We start from the raw sequence: 14,093 nt of genomic DNA, 5'->3' as shown, positions 1-14,093 counted from the left end.
TCCAAAATGCCCGACCTCTGTAATTTCTGATAAGGCTAACTCGCCATATCCCAGGGCGGTATGAATAAGACAAGATAAGGAATGGATGAGTCTCCTCCGACCTTTTAATGTTCTATCAAAGGACAAGATAATGATATGAGGGATGAGGCAAAGAGTCCGAGAAACTCAACAGGCCATGCTTCTTTCATGACATTGCTTACGTTTCTACTTCCGATCGAATTCCTGACTAAGCTGTAGTCACGCAATCTTGATAATGATAATGTATAAATACTGAACTGATTTTCTGTAAAAGCACAGACTTGAGTAGGAATCAGCAGTGGTAGTAACTGCTCTCCCACCTCAACTTTCAGCCAAAACTGCATGCGGTTGTTTCGTAAATAAAGCCTTGTTATTTTACCATAACAATTTATTGTTGAGTCTTTACCACAGTCAAAGAAGCAGGAAAATATTGACTTCTACACTTAACTTTAAACTCATGGAGAAGCACGTTGACACATCAGGTATTGTCCTTTTGCAGCTGGAAACTGATATGCCGAAAGTCTTACACTTCTAGTGACTCTCGAGACACACACATAAAGAATGGTCACTAGGGCGGGAAAGCGAAGGACGACTGTGGAAACATTCCCCAGCACAGAGTAGATCTCTTCGGGAGAGAAGGAAAGAAAATGATCATAAACACTGGGAACTATTACCTGTAAATCCGGGTGTACAATGACATTTGAATCCATTGTTTTGATCTTCGCATGTGCCTTGATTCATACAAGGACCAGATTTGCATTCATCGATGTTTACTGAGCAGCGTTCTCCTTTTTGAACAAAAAGAATAATTAAAAACCTTGTTGCGCAACAAATTATTAACAGTCGTCAAATTGAATTATCATTTGAATCCTTTCACGTGGAACTGAACATATTGACGCAAGTGGTCAGAAGACATGGGTTGGATCCTTAATGGTAAAGGAGAACATCAAACACAAAGGAGCCTAGGAAAGGGCAGTAAAGCCATGTTGCAGTCGATTACAGAATCTTCCTGCCCACCGCTTAATTCACCATTAAGTAAACATTCATAGAAACATACATGGAAAATAGAAGCAGGAAGCCTGCTCCGCCATTCATTACATGTGACAATAAATATTATAAATAAAGATTATTATAATCTTTATTAGTGTCACAAGCAGGCTTACATTACCATTGCAATGAAGTTACTGTGAAAAGCCGCTAGTCGCCACATTCCGGCGCCTGTTCAGGTACACTGAGGGAGAATTCAGAATGTCCAAATTACCTAACAGCACGTCTTTCGGGACTTGTGGGAGGAAAGCGGAGCACCCGGAGGAAACCCACACAGACACGGAGAGAGCGTGCAGACTCCGCACAGACATTGACCCGAGCCGGGAATCGAACCCGGGTCCCTGCCGCTGTGAAGCAACAGTGCTAACCACTATGCTACCGTGCCACCGATACAGCTATTTTAGTTCTGAACTGCGATTATTAATTGTTGTGTGAATAGTGTTGCTGTAGTACTATTTACAGTGCTGTGTGATAAGCAATCAACAAAGCTGGATGTGGTGCTTAGGCTGAAAGGTTGCTGACTCACAGCAGGGTGTCGCCTGGAATTCATCGCCTGAAATCGTGGGAGGAACAGATTCGAAAATGATTTTCAAAAGGGTTGGTTATGCCCTTTAACAGGAAAAATATGCTCGGCTATGGAAAAAGAGCAGGAGGGTGAAACTATTTGGATAACTCTTTCAAAGAGCCGACAATGATGTGATGAGCTGAATGACCTACTTTTGTGCTATATCAATCCACCATTTCATGAATATAGTTTTGATCATCTCAGCACAGGATCCGAAATGTCTTTGTACTGATTTAGTGCTCTCACTGTGAAACATTCTACGCAAAGTTACTGCACAGGAACTAAGCCAGTAAGGTGTAGGGTGGAAGTTTTCATTCTGGAGACCACATGTAGTGGTGAGCGGGAAAATCGACCTGCCTCTGCAATTGAACCTGAGAGAAATGCTGGAGGTGCAAATGACAGACATAGGAACATCAGGCAGAGTAATCAGAGGCTGTCACCAGACTGGTCATTATTATTATTATTTGCTTTGCTGGACTTGTCCTACACACCCTGAGTCCCCTCCCTGACTGATTATTTTTTTCTAGCTCATTTTTCAAACTGCGCCATCATGAGGTGAGCTCAAAAATGGTGCTGCTGAGCTTTAACTGGGAAACTAGCTTCTAACCTCGCCCTATCACCGACCAAGATCCCCCCCCCTTTTGTCCTGTATCCTCACGACCTCATTCCCCTTCCTCTTCTCAGTGTGCAGCCACCCTCGATTACCTTCAACACCATCATTATCCATGTGGATATTCTGATTCTCCCCCCCAAAACCAATTAATGTTGAAGTCCCCATGCCTTTTTTCAACCTGTCCCCTTCCCTTCTCGAGGTCACATGCATCGTGACTTTCCTCTCTTCCACCCCCTCCCTCCACCATCCCCTTGAGACTAACCAATACCCCTCCCATGAGTCACTGATAGGAGTAATCTATAGGCCACCAAATAGTAACATTATGGTGGGGCAGGCAATAAACAAAGAAATAACGGATGCATGTAGAAATGGTACAGCAGTTATCATGGGGGATTTTAATCTACATGTTGATTGGTTTAACCAGGTCGGTCAAGGCAGCCTTGAGGAGGAGTTTATAGAATGTATCCGCGATAGTTTCCTCGAACAGTATGTAATGGAACCTACGAGGGAACAAGCGGTCCTAGATCTGGTCCTGTGTAATGAGACAGGATTGATTCAGGATCTCATAGTTAGGGATCCTCTCGGAAGGAGCGATCACAATATGGTGGAATTTAAAATACAGATGGAGGGTGAGAAGGTAAAATCAAGCACTAGTGTTTTGTGCTTAAACAAAGGAGATTACAATGGGATGAGAGAAGAACTAGCTAAGGTAGACTGGGAGCAAAGACTTTATGGTGAAACAGTTGAGGAACAGTGGAGAACCTTCCAAGTGATTTTTCACAGTGCCCAGCAAAGGTTTATACCAACAAAAATGAAGGACGGTAAAAAGAGGGAAAATCGACCGTGGATATCTAAGGAAATAAGGGAGAGTATCAAATTGAAGGAAAAAACATACAAAGTAGCAAAGATCAGTGGGAGACTAGAGGACTGGGAAATCTTTAGGGGGCAACAGAAAGCTACTAAAAAAGCTATAAAGAAGAGTAAGATAGATTATGAGAGTAAACTTGCTCAGAATATAAAAACAGATAGTAAAAGTTTCTACAAATACATAAAACAAAAAAGAGTGGCTAAGGTAAATATTGGTCCCTTAGAGGATGAGAAGGGAGATTTAATAATGGGAGATGAGGAAATGGCTGAGGAACTGAACAGGTTTTTTGGGTCGGTCTTCACAGTGGAAGACACAAATAACATGCCAGTGACTGATGGAAATGAGGCTATGACAGGTGAGGACCTTGAGAGGATTGATATCACCAAGGAGGTAGTGATGGGAAAGCTAATGGGGCTAAAGGTAGACAAGTCTCCTGGCCCTGATGGAATGCATCCCAGAGTGCTAAAAGAGATGGCTAGGGAAATTGCAAATGCACTAGTGATAATTTACCAAAATTCACTAGACTCTGGGGTGGTCCCGGCGGATTGGAAATTAGCAAACGTGACACCACTGTTTAAAAAAGGAGGTAGGCAGAAAGCGGGTAATTATAGGCCAGTGAGCTTAACTTCGGTAGTAGGGAAGATGCTGGAATCTATCATCAAGGAAGAAATAGCGAGGCATCTGGATGGAAATTGTCCCATTGGACAGACGCAGCATGGGTTCATAAAGGGCAGGTCGTGCCTAACTAATTTAGTGGAATTTTTTGAGGACATTAACAGTGCGGTAGATAACGGGGAGCCAATGGATGTGGTATATCTGGATTTCCAGAAAACCTTTGACAAGGTGCCACACAAAAGGTTGTTGCATAAGATAAAGATGCATGGCATTAAGGGGAAAGTAGTAGCATGGATAGAGGATTGGTTAATTAATAGAAAGCAAAGAGTGGGGATTAATGGGTGTTTCTCTGGTTGGCAATCAGTAGCTAGTGGTGTCCCTCAGGGATCAGTGTTGGGCCCACAACTGTTCACAATTTACATAGATGATTTGGAGTTGGGGACCAAGGGCAATGTGTCCAAGTTTGCAGACGACACTAAGATAAGTGGTGAAGCAAAAAGTGCAGAGGATACTGGAAGTCTGCAGAGGGATTTGGATAGGCTAAGTGAATGGGCTAGGGTCTGGCAGATGGAATACAATGTTGACAAATGTGAGGTTATCCAATTTGGTAGGAATAACAGCAAAAGGGATTATTATTTAAATGATAAAATATTAAAACATGCTGCTGTGCCGAGAGACCTGGGTGTGCTAGTGCATGAGTCGCAGAAAGTTGGTTTTCAGGTGCAACAGGTGATTAAGAAGGCAAATGGAATGTTGGCCTTCATTGCTAGAGGGATGGAATTTAAGACTAGGGAGGTTCTGCTGCAATTGTATAAGGTGTTAGTGAGGCCACACCTGGAGTATTGTGTTTTGGTCTCCTTACTTGAGAAAGGACGTACTGGCACTGGAGGGTGTGCAGAGGAGATTCACTAGGTTAATCCCAGAGCTGAAGGGGTTGGATTACGAGGAGAGGTTGAGTAGACTGGGACTGTACTCGTTGGAATTTAGAAGGATGAGGGGGGATCTTATAGAAACATATAAGATTATGAAGGGAATAGATAGGATAGATGCGGGCAGGTTGTTTCCACTGGCGGGTGAAAGCAGAACTAGGGGGCATAGCCTCAAAATAAGGAGAAGTAGATTTAGGACTGAGTTTAGGAGGAATTTCTTCACCCAAAGGGTTGTGAATCTATGGAATTCCTTGCCCAGTGAAGCAGTAGAGGCTCCTTCATTAAATGTTTTTAAGATAAAGATAGATAGTTTTTTGAAAAATAAAGGGATTAAGGGTTATGGTGTTCGGGCCGGAAAGTGGAGCTGAGTCCACAAAAGATCAGCCATGATCTCATTGAATGGTGGAGCAGGCTCGAGGGGCCAGATGGCCTACTCCTGCTCCTAGTTCTTATGTTCTATGAATTTCAGCTACAGACTTGCAGGATACAGATGCCTCCCCTGTCTGTGACTGTGCCATCCATCACATGGGGCTGTGAGCCTAACCCCAGGACAGTTTCATCAATATGGCATCTGACAGCGTGACCTCATCCCCGGGACTGTCTCTTCAATATGGTGCGACAGCGTGACCTCATCCCCGGGACTGTCTCTTCAATATGGCCCCGACAGCGCGGCCTCAGCTCCCTTGGACAATCTCTTCAACATGGCCCCCGATACCGTGACCTCATCCCCGGGACTGTCTCTTCAATATGGCCCCTGCCACTGTGACCTCATCCCCAGGACAGTCTCTTCAATATGGCCCCCGCCAGCGTGACCTCATCCCCGGCACTGTCTCTTCAATATGGCCCCTGCCACTGTGACCTCATCCCCGGGACTGTCTCTTCAATATGGCCCCTGCCACTGTGACCTCATCCCCAGGACAGTCTCTTCAATATGGCCCCCCCCCAGCGTGACCTCATCCCCGGGACAGTCTTGTCAATATGGCCCCCGCCAGCGTGACCTCATCCCCGGGACAGTCTCGTCAATATGGCCCCCGACACTGTGACCTCAGCCCTAAGATTGTCTTCCTTGGATTGTCTTTCACTACTCCACTCTGTACCTTGAGAAAACCCTAGTCCGTGTTAGCTTCTGGCTGCTGTTCAGCAAATGGTCAAGAGTTCTGCTCCTTTCCCAAGACACCTCTATTTTCCTTGAGCTCACTCTGTACAAAACTCTATCACCACAGCACACAAGTGCCACCTGCAACCTCTTTACATATCAGTGTCAATTATTGGAACTTAACATCAATGAGACATCTAATTGGAATGTCTCTTAATCCATTCCTTAACATTCCTGCCTCTCTTCCCCCTCCCTGGCCATATTCCACATCCTCCTTAATCCTGCCTCTGGGCTGGATTCTCCGTAGCCCGATGCCGAAATCGGGATCAGCGATCGGGCGGAGAATGGCTTCCGACGCCTGGTTCGGGGCTGGCGCCAATTTGACGTTGGGTCGTAATGCTCCATCCCCTCCAAATCTGCGTCATCGGGATGCGTGCGGCGCGCAGTCGCAAGGTCTTTGGTGCATCATCAGCCGGCCCACCCGCGATGCTACACCCTGATGGGCTGAGTTCCAGGCGGCGGGGGCCGCGTGTGATCCCATTGGTCGGGAACCTGGCGTGCCGACTGCGGACAGTCTCCAGCACCGCCACACTCGTCCGGGATCCATGCCGCTGGCTGGGGACGGGCTGCTGCAAGGGCCGGGGGGGGTGTGGTGGGAGGTGGCCAGGGGATGGGCTATGGGGTCGGGGAGGGCGGATTCAGGTTCCAGCATGGCCAGCGCCATCCCTTCTGGCTCGACCGGTGCTGTTAGTCGCTGCCTGGGATCTGGTGATTCTCCGGCCAGTTTTACTATTGATAATATTAGCTAGAAATCTGAAAGATTTTCATGTTATAGGCGACGTTGTTCTTCCGGCATTTAAAGCCAGAAGTGTTAGTTTTTTCAAATCCGATAACTGAGAAACTACTTTGCCAACGATGTTTCATTCCAACCAGTTGTCACTATTGCGGAGAGTCAAAAAATAAAAACACCTATAAACTTATCCACATGCTGAAAGTTCCTCCAGAATGTTTGGTAGCAACCCCACCCCCTGCCCCTACTCCATCTTTTCACCCTTACCTGTGGGAAGTGGTATCAAGAGGTACATATTATAATAGCCCCCCACACCCCCCTCCTGGGATTGGGAAGCAAGTTCACCTGCATTTTCCAAGGCAGTGGGGAGACAGAGGGAACTGTGAGCCCTTTGCTGCCTTTCCACAGCATTCAAAGCCTGAATTTTTGATTTGTGGTCTAAAGATGAGGCCTACCTGTGAAGCCAAGTTGACAAACGCAAATGTAACCAATTGCTTCGGCATAACTGAAAGTGAGGTTGAATTGTCGAAGTTTGCCATAATGTTCTTGATTGGAGCGTTCCAAACACGTGCCATTATTCATGCAAGGCCCCATTGTGCATTCATCGATATCAAGTTCACAGTGTGGCCCAGTGTAACCTGTTGAAATGGATACAAACCACAAACGCTAGATACTTGTTCTTAATATTCAATGAATTTGGGACCCTTAATCCTGGCACTGCAATCAGCTTGACTGACTGCTCATCGTATGGCACTAAGAACAGGACTAAAGCAACATTATTTACATAGCAATTAATGGTAGTAATTAGGAGCTGAAAATGAATGTGGCTGTATGGCCCATTGGCAGTTTGGTCAAGACCCATACTAATACAGAACAAAACGGATTGGAGGGTAGCTAATGTAACCCTCTCTTTTAAAAAAGGAAGGAGAGAGAAAACAGCAAATTATAGACCGGTTAGCCTGACATCGGTGGTGGGGAAAATGCTGGAATCACTTATTAAGGATGAAATAACTGAGCATTTGAAAAGTGACAACTGGATTGGTCCAAGTCAGCATAGATTCACTAAAAGGAAATCATACTTGACAAATCTGGAATTTTTTCAGGATGCACGGTAGCACAAGTGATTAGCACTGGGCTTCACAGCTCCAGGGTCCCAGGTTCGATTCCCTGCTGGGTCACGGTTTGTGCGGAGTCTGCACGTTCTCCCCATGTCTGCGTGGGTTTCCCTCGGGTGCTCCGGTTTCCTCCCACAGTCCAAAGATGCACAGATTAGGTGGATTGGCCATGATAAATTGCCCTTAGTGACCAAAAAAGGTTAGGAGAGGTTATTGGGTTACGGGGATAGGGTTGAGGTGAGGGCTCAAGTGGGTCGGTGCAGACTTGATGGGCCGAATGGCCTCCTTCTGCACTGTATGTTCTAAAACGGGAGCAGCTCCACATAAGCTGCACATCTTTAGACCATGGGAGGAAACCGGAGCACCCGGAGGAAACCCACACAGGCATGGGGAGAATGTGCAAACTCCACACAGTCACCCGAGGCCGGAATCGAATCCGGGTCCCTGGCGCTGTGAAGCAGCAGTGCTAACTACTTTGCCACCGTGCTGCAATACACAATAAGGGCAACCAACCCCTTGAGCCAGGCCATCGTTCAGTTGCATCATGACTGATCTGCAACTCAACTCTGCCTACCTTCCTTGGATCCGTAGCATTTAATATCATTGCACAAAAAGCTTTTGGGTTGAAATTTTCAATTGATTATCCCCAATAGCTTTAAAAGGAGACGGTTTGGTGACTTTGTTAAACCCTTATCACGGTTAGTTACCTCCTCAAAACAAACCAACCAGCTTTGTTTTTTAAAAAAATATATTTATTAAAGTTTTTTTAACACAATTTTTCTCCCTTACAAACAATAACCCCCCCCCCTAACAAAAAAAAATGAGAAATTGCGCAGAGCAAGATATATACATGGCAAAATGATATATTTACACAGCTTTGTACACTCGCCCTCACCCGTACGTGCCAGTTTCCCCAACCCTTCATGTTATCTCTTGCTCATCCACCCTCCCAGGCAGTCCCCCCTTTCCCCGCCCATCCCCCCCCTCTTCCCAGGACATCCCCTCCACCCCCCCCCCCCCCCACATCCTCTCCACCCCCCCCCCAACCAGCTTTGTTAAACATAACGTGCTCTTTACAAATCCAGACTGGCCCGTTCTGATCAGTTCATGTTTGTCCAAGGGCTCAGTAACTCTGTCTCTGGTAATAATTCACAGAACCTTTGCCTCCACAACACCACCCAGAAGAAACGGTTAAGTATTCATCGATCTTCCTAATGCCGAAATAGAAGTGATCACAGGATGATTTTCCCATCTTAATTCATGTGTGCGGAAATACCCTCCAGCAACCCCCCCCCCCCGCAAAGCTGCACCGAATAGTTTTCTGAATGGCTCCACTAAATAAAGGGAGGGCCATGGTCACTAACGTCACCATATTTTAACACTTTGGATGCATTTTTTCAAACATGAACAGAAAATGTGAAGTTTTAAAAACCACCTCAACTTGACTTTTTCCGACCAATTCTTGACTGGAAGCACATCTTTGACTTTTGAGGTAACACTCCCACCTCTAAGTCACAAAGTCCAGAATCTGAATCCCACTCCAGATGGTCTTGGTGAGCAGACTCTAGGTCGCTGTTCAGTCTAATACTCACTCCTTTTTTTAATTTTAATTTAATTTATTTTATTTTGTTAATTCTTTTTTAAAAATAAATTTAGAGTACCCAATTCATTTTTTCCAATTAAGAGGCAATTTAGCGTGTTCAATCCACCTACCCTGCACATCTTTTGGTTGTGGGGGCGAAACCCACGCAAACACGGGGAGAATGTACAAACTCCACACGGACAGTGACCCAAAGCCAGGATCGAACCTGGGACCTCGGCGCCGTGAGGCAGCAGGGCTAACCCACTATGCCACTGTGCTGCCCTTAATACTCACTTCTAGTGCATGTGGGTGCCCCCCCTCACCTTCCACCCATCCCCCCCTCACCTTCCACCCCCCTCACCGTCCGCCCCCCCCTCACCACCCACCCGCAACCCCTCACCTTCCACCCACCCCCCTCACCTTCCACCCACCCCCCTCACCTTCCACCCCCCTCACCTTCCAACCCCCTCTCACCTTCCAACCCCCCCTCACCTTCCACCCCCCTCACCTCCCCCCCCTCACCTTCCACCCCCCCTCACCTCCCCCTCCCTCACCTTCCACCCCCCCCTCACCTTCCACCCCCCCTCACCTTCCACCCCCCCCCCCCAAAACCGCGGGTCCCCTCGCCTCATTTATGTTCCTCCAATGCATACTCACCAGCCCAGCAGAGACAAGTGTAGCCCTTCACTCCTTCCAGACAAGTGGCATTGTTAACACAGGGATTGGACACACACTCCAGGATGTCTGTCTCACAGTTAATACCCACAAATCCTGTATCGACGCAGTCACACGTAAAACTGCAGAAACAAAATGAAGGATGAGTATCGAGTTCCCATTTTCAGAAATGAAAGTGAAAAGACACAGAATATAACTGAAGGCTGCAGGTCATTTTTAGGCTATGATTTATTTTGTTTGCTGTGAGAGAATGGCTGATCCTTTGGTTCCAGTGTCCTTGTGCTCCTTGTGTCACAGGTGTAGACTTGTGCTTTCAATCCCCCTCCTCAAGTTTGTCAGATCTGCCGATAAAGGAAAAGGGGGCGGAGAGTATGAGCCAATCTCACCTGCCACGTACTTGCTCCTTAGGAGCTTTTTGTCACAGGCCAATTCCGTGCCCTATTGGCTCAGATGCAATGTGCAGCGTGATAGAGAATACTTAATCTTAATGCAATTGGACTTCCAGTGACGGCAACGTGCTGAGCGGATGCACGGAAGGTAGCTCTCCTAGGAAATCAAATTTAGGCACTTTTAACCGAAGAAAGCCCACCAGAACCGAGACAAACAGCATCCCCTCATCACCCTTTTCAATCTACAAACGGAATATGAACCGGAATGCTGAGCAACAGCTGAGCCAGAGGGTGCGATGAAATGAGAGGCAACAGGAGCTTGGACAAACCAGCGAGCGAGCCGGTGGACCCACAAGGCGAAGAAGTCCCGGCCGCATTGAAGGAGCGGGGCTAACAAGGTGTGGTGGCCGTCAGGTTAAACCACCACCAGTCAGCTCTGCCCCTCAAAGGGGAAGCAGCCTATGGTCATCTGGGACTAGGGCGACTTTGCCTTACCTTGCACAGTGATTAAATGAAAAATACAGTCATGGGGCAAAAGAATGAAAAGCCACATCAGTCTCATTTAGACACAAATGTCTTTTCAATCCCATGTTCCATTGCTGAACAACCACTTATATCGAAGGACTGACATGACCATGTAGGAAGCACTGCTTTCTCTCCGAATCCTAGCAAAAAAAAAATTCTTTTAAATTGTTCAAAGCAAGAAATGAGGAAAATGTCCTCGTGTAATTCACATCCATAAAACCATGAGAGGAGCAGAAGTAGGCCATCCGGCCCATCGAGTCTGCTCCGCCATTCGATCCTGGCTGATATGTTTCTCATTCCCATTCTCCTGCCTTCTCCCCGTAACTCCTGATACCCTTATTAATCAAGAAGCTATCTATCTCTGTCTTAAATTCACTCAGTGACTTGGACTTCACAGCCTGCTGTGGCAATGCGTTCCACAGGTTCGCGACCCTTTGGTTGAAGAAATTCCCTCTCATCTCAGTTGTAAAGGATTGTCCCTTCAGTCTGAGACTGTGCCCTTGGGTTCTCATCTGTCCTATTAGTGTGAACATCTTCTCCACATCCACTCTATCTAGGCCTCTCAGTATACTGTAAGTTTAAATGAGATCCCCCTTCATCCTTCTAAACTCCATCGAAAAGAGATCCAGAGTCCTCAACTGCTTCTCACATGCACTGTAAATTCTATGATAATCTATGATGACAAGCTCTTCATTCCCGGGATCATTCTTGTGAGTCTCCTCTGGATCTCCTCCAAGGTCAACACAGTCTTTCTTAAATACAGGGCCCAAATCTGCTTGCAATATTCCAAATGGGGTCTGACTCTAGCCTTATCCAGCCTCAGCAGTACATCCCTGCTCAGATTTCCGAAGTCTTTCCGCATGTAGAAAATTGTCTATGTCTCTATTCTTCCTACCAATGTGAATAACCTTACACTTTTCTGCTACTTCTTTGCCCACTCTCCTAGCCTGTCCAAGTCCTTTTGCAGCCTCTCTGCTTCCACAACACTACCTGTCCCCCTACATATTTTTGTATCATCTGCAAACTTAGCAACAATGCCTTCAGTTCCTTCTTCCAGTTTATTAATGTACATCGTGAATAGTTGTGGTCCCAACAGTGACCCCAGTAGAACACCACTAGTCATCGGTTACCATCTTGAAAAAACCCTTTATCCCCACTCTCTGCCTTCTGCCAGTCAGCCAACCCTCTATCCTTGCCCATAACACCATGGGCTCTTATCTTATTTAGTAGCCCCCTGTATGGCACCTTGTCAAAGGCCTTCTGGAAATCCAAACAAATCAATGGCTCTCCTTTATCTAACTTACTCAGAGAATTCTAATAAACTTGTCAGGCATGAAGTCATCTTGACGAAGCCATGCTGACTCAGCGCTATTTTACCATGCACTGACAAGTACTCTACAATCCCAACCTTAATAATGGACTCTAAAATTTTGCCTACGATTGAGATCAGGCTAACCGTCTTAGAGTTTCCCGTCTTCCGCCTCCCTCCCTCCCTTCTTAAACAGAGGGGTGTTACATTCGCCATTTTACAATCCTCGGAGACCCTCCCCGACTCCAGTGATTCCTGAAAGATCACCAAAACTGCCTCCACTACCTCCTTCAGAACTCTGGGGTGTAGTCCATCCTGTCCGGGTGATTTATCCACCCTCAGACCTTTCAGCTTCCCCAGCATCTTCTCCTTAGTGATGACCACTACACTCACCTCTACCCTCACTTAACCACCTCTTAGGCCATGCTAAATTGCCCTAAATGTCCAAAAAGGTTAGGAGGGGTTATTGGGTTACGGGGATAGGGTGGAAGTGAGGGCTTAAGTGGGTTGGTGCAGACTCGATGGGCTGAACGGCCTCCTTCTGCACTGTATGTTCTACCCCCTGACTCTCCTGAAGTTCTGATATCCCTCTGGTGTCTTCCACTGTGAAGTCTGATGCAAAGTACCTTTCCGTACCTCTGCCATTTCCTTGTTCCCCATTACTACTACTCCAGCATCATTTTCCAGTGGTCCAATGCCCATTCTTGCCACTCTCTTACCTTATATGTATTGAAAAAAAGCTTGTGCAATCTCCTTGTATATTACAAGCTAGCTTAAGCTCATATTTCATCTTGTCTCCCTTATTGCTTTTTTAGTTGTCCTCTGCTTGCTTTTAAAGGCTTCCCAATCCTCTGGCCTCCCACTAATCCTCGCCACTTTGTACGCTTTGCTTTTATGCTATCCCTGACTTGTCAGCCATGGTAGCCTCGTCCTCCCCTTAGCATGTTTCCCCCTCCTTGGGATGAATGTCTGTTGTGCCTCCCAAATAACCCCAAAAACCCCTGCCATCGCTGTTCCACCGTCTTCCCTGCTAGGCTCCCCTTCCAATCAACTCTGGCCAGATCCTCCCTCATGTCTTTGTAATTACTTTTATTCATTTGTAATGTCGTTACATCTGATTCCAGCTTCTCCCTCTTAAACTGCAGGGTAAATTCTATCATATTGTGTTCACTGCTCCCTAAGGGTTCCTTCACCTTAAGTTCTCTTACCAAGTCTGCCTCATTACAGATCACCAAATTCAGAATTGCCTGTTCCCTAGTGGGCTCTACCACAAGTTGCTCCAAAAAAACATCTCTTAGACATACTACAAATTCCTTTTCTTGGGACCCGCTAACAACCTGATTTCCCAGTCCACCTGCATATTGAAGTCCCCCGTGATTATTGTCATGTTGCCTGTATATACCTTTTCTATCCCACGTCCTGATTACTGCTAGGGGGCCCGTACATAACTCCCATCAAGGTCTTTATTTCCTTTGTGATTCCTCAACCCTATCCACACAGATTCTATGCCTTCCCTATATCGCTTCTTGCCATCGATTTAATTTTATTTCTTACAAACAAGGCAACCCTCGGCCTATCCTTTCAATAGGACACATATCTTTGGATATTTAGATCCCAGCCCTGATTCCCTTTCAGCCATGTCTCCGTGATGCCCACAACATCGTACCCGCCAACTACATTTTGCACTACTAGCTCATTTACCTTGTTTCAGATACTGCGTGCATTTAGGTACAACACCCTGCGTTGACAGCCCCCTTCTCATAGTTGTTCCCTTATCCGCTGTGCCTGAAGTTAGATTCCTGCCACTTTCCATACTCTCTGTTCTATTACTTGTCTGGAAACTTTACCCACCTCTCCTGAGCCCTCCCCCCCCCTTTTTAACTGGTTTAAAGTCCTCATCATTGACCTGCACTCCTCCCTCTCCTTTAACTTTTATTTTCTAATTTTCCATACAACT

General features: G+C 46.4%; 1 protein-coding gene across 1 annotated transcript in view; it reads right to left on the bottom strand.

Moving 5' to 3' along the window:
* LOC140399154 (protein crumbs homolog 2-like) overlaps positions 1 to 14,093 on the bottom strand; it is a 239,517-nt gene that overhangs the window by 89,212 nt on the left and 136,212 nt on the right. The window contains exons 4-6 of the mRNA XM_072488414.1: positions 9,896 to 10,035; positions 6,997 to 7,179; positions 693 to 806 (exon numbers count right to left, since the gene is read on the bottom strand). Coding sequence (XP_072344515.1) covers positions 693 to 806; positions 6,997 to 7,179; positions 9,896 to 10,035 — 437 coding nt within the window. The remainder of the gene's footprint in view (positions 1 to 692; positions 807 to 6,996; positions 7,180 to 9,895; positions 10,036 to 14,093) is intronic.

This window comes from Scyliorhinus torazame, chromosome 22 (genome assembly GCF_047496885.1).
Source record: "Scyliorhinus torazame isolate Kashiwa2021f chromosome 22, sScyTor2.1, whole genome shotgun sequence".
Taxonomy (NCBI): Eukaryota; Metazoa; Chordata; class Chondrichthyes; order Carcharhiniformes; family Scyliorhinidae; genus Scyliorhinus; species Scyliorhinus torazame.
This window is presented reverse-complemented; position numbering and strand designations above follow the sequence as displayed.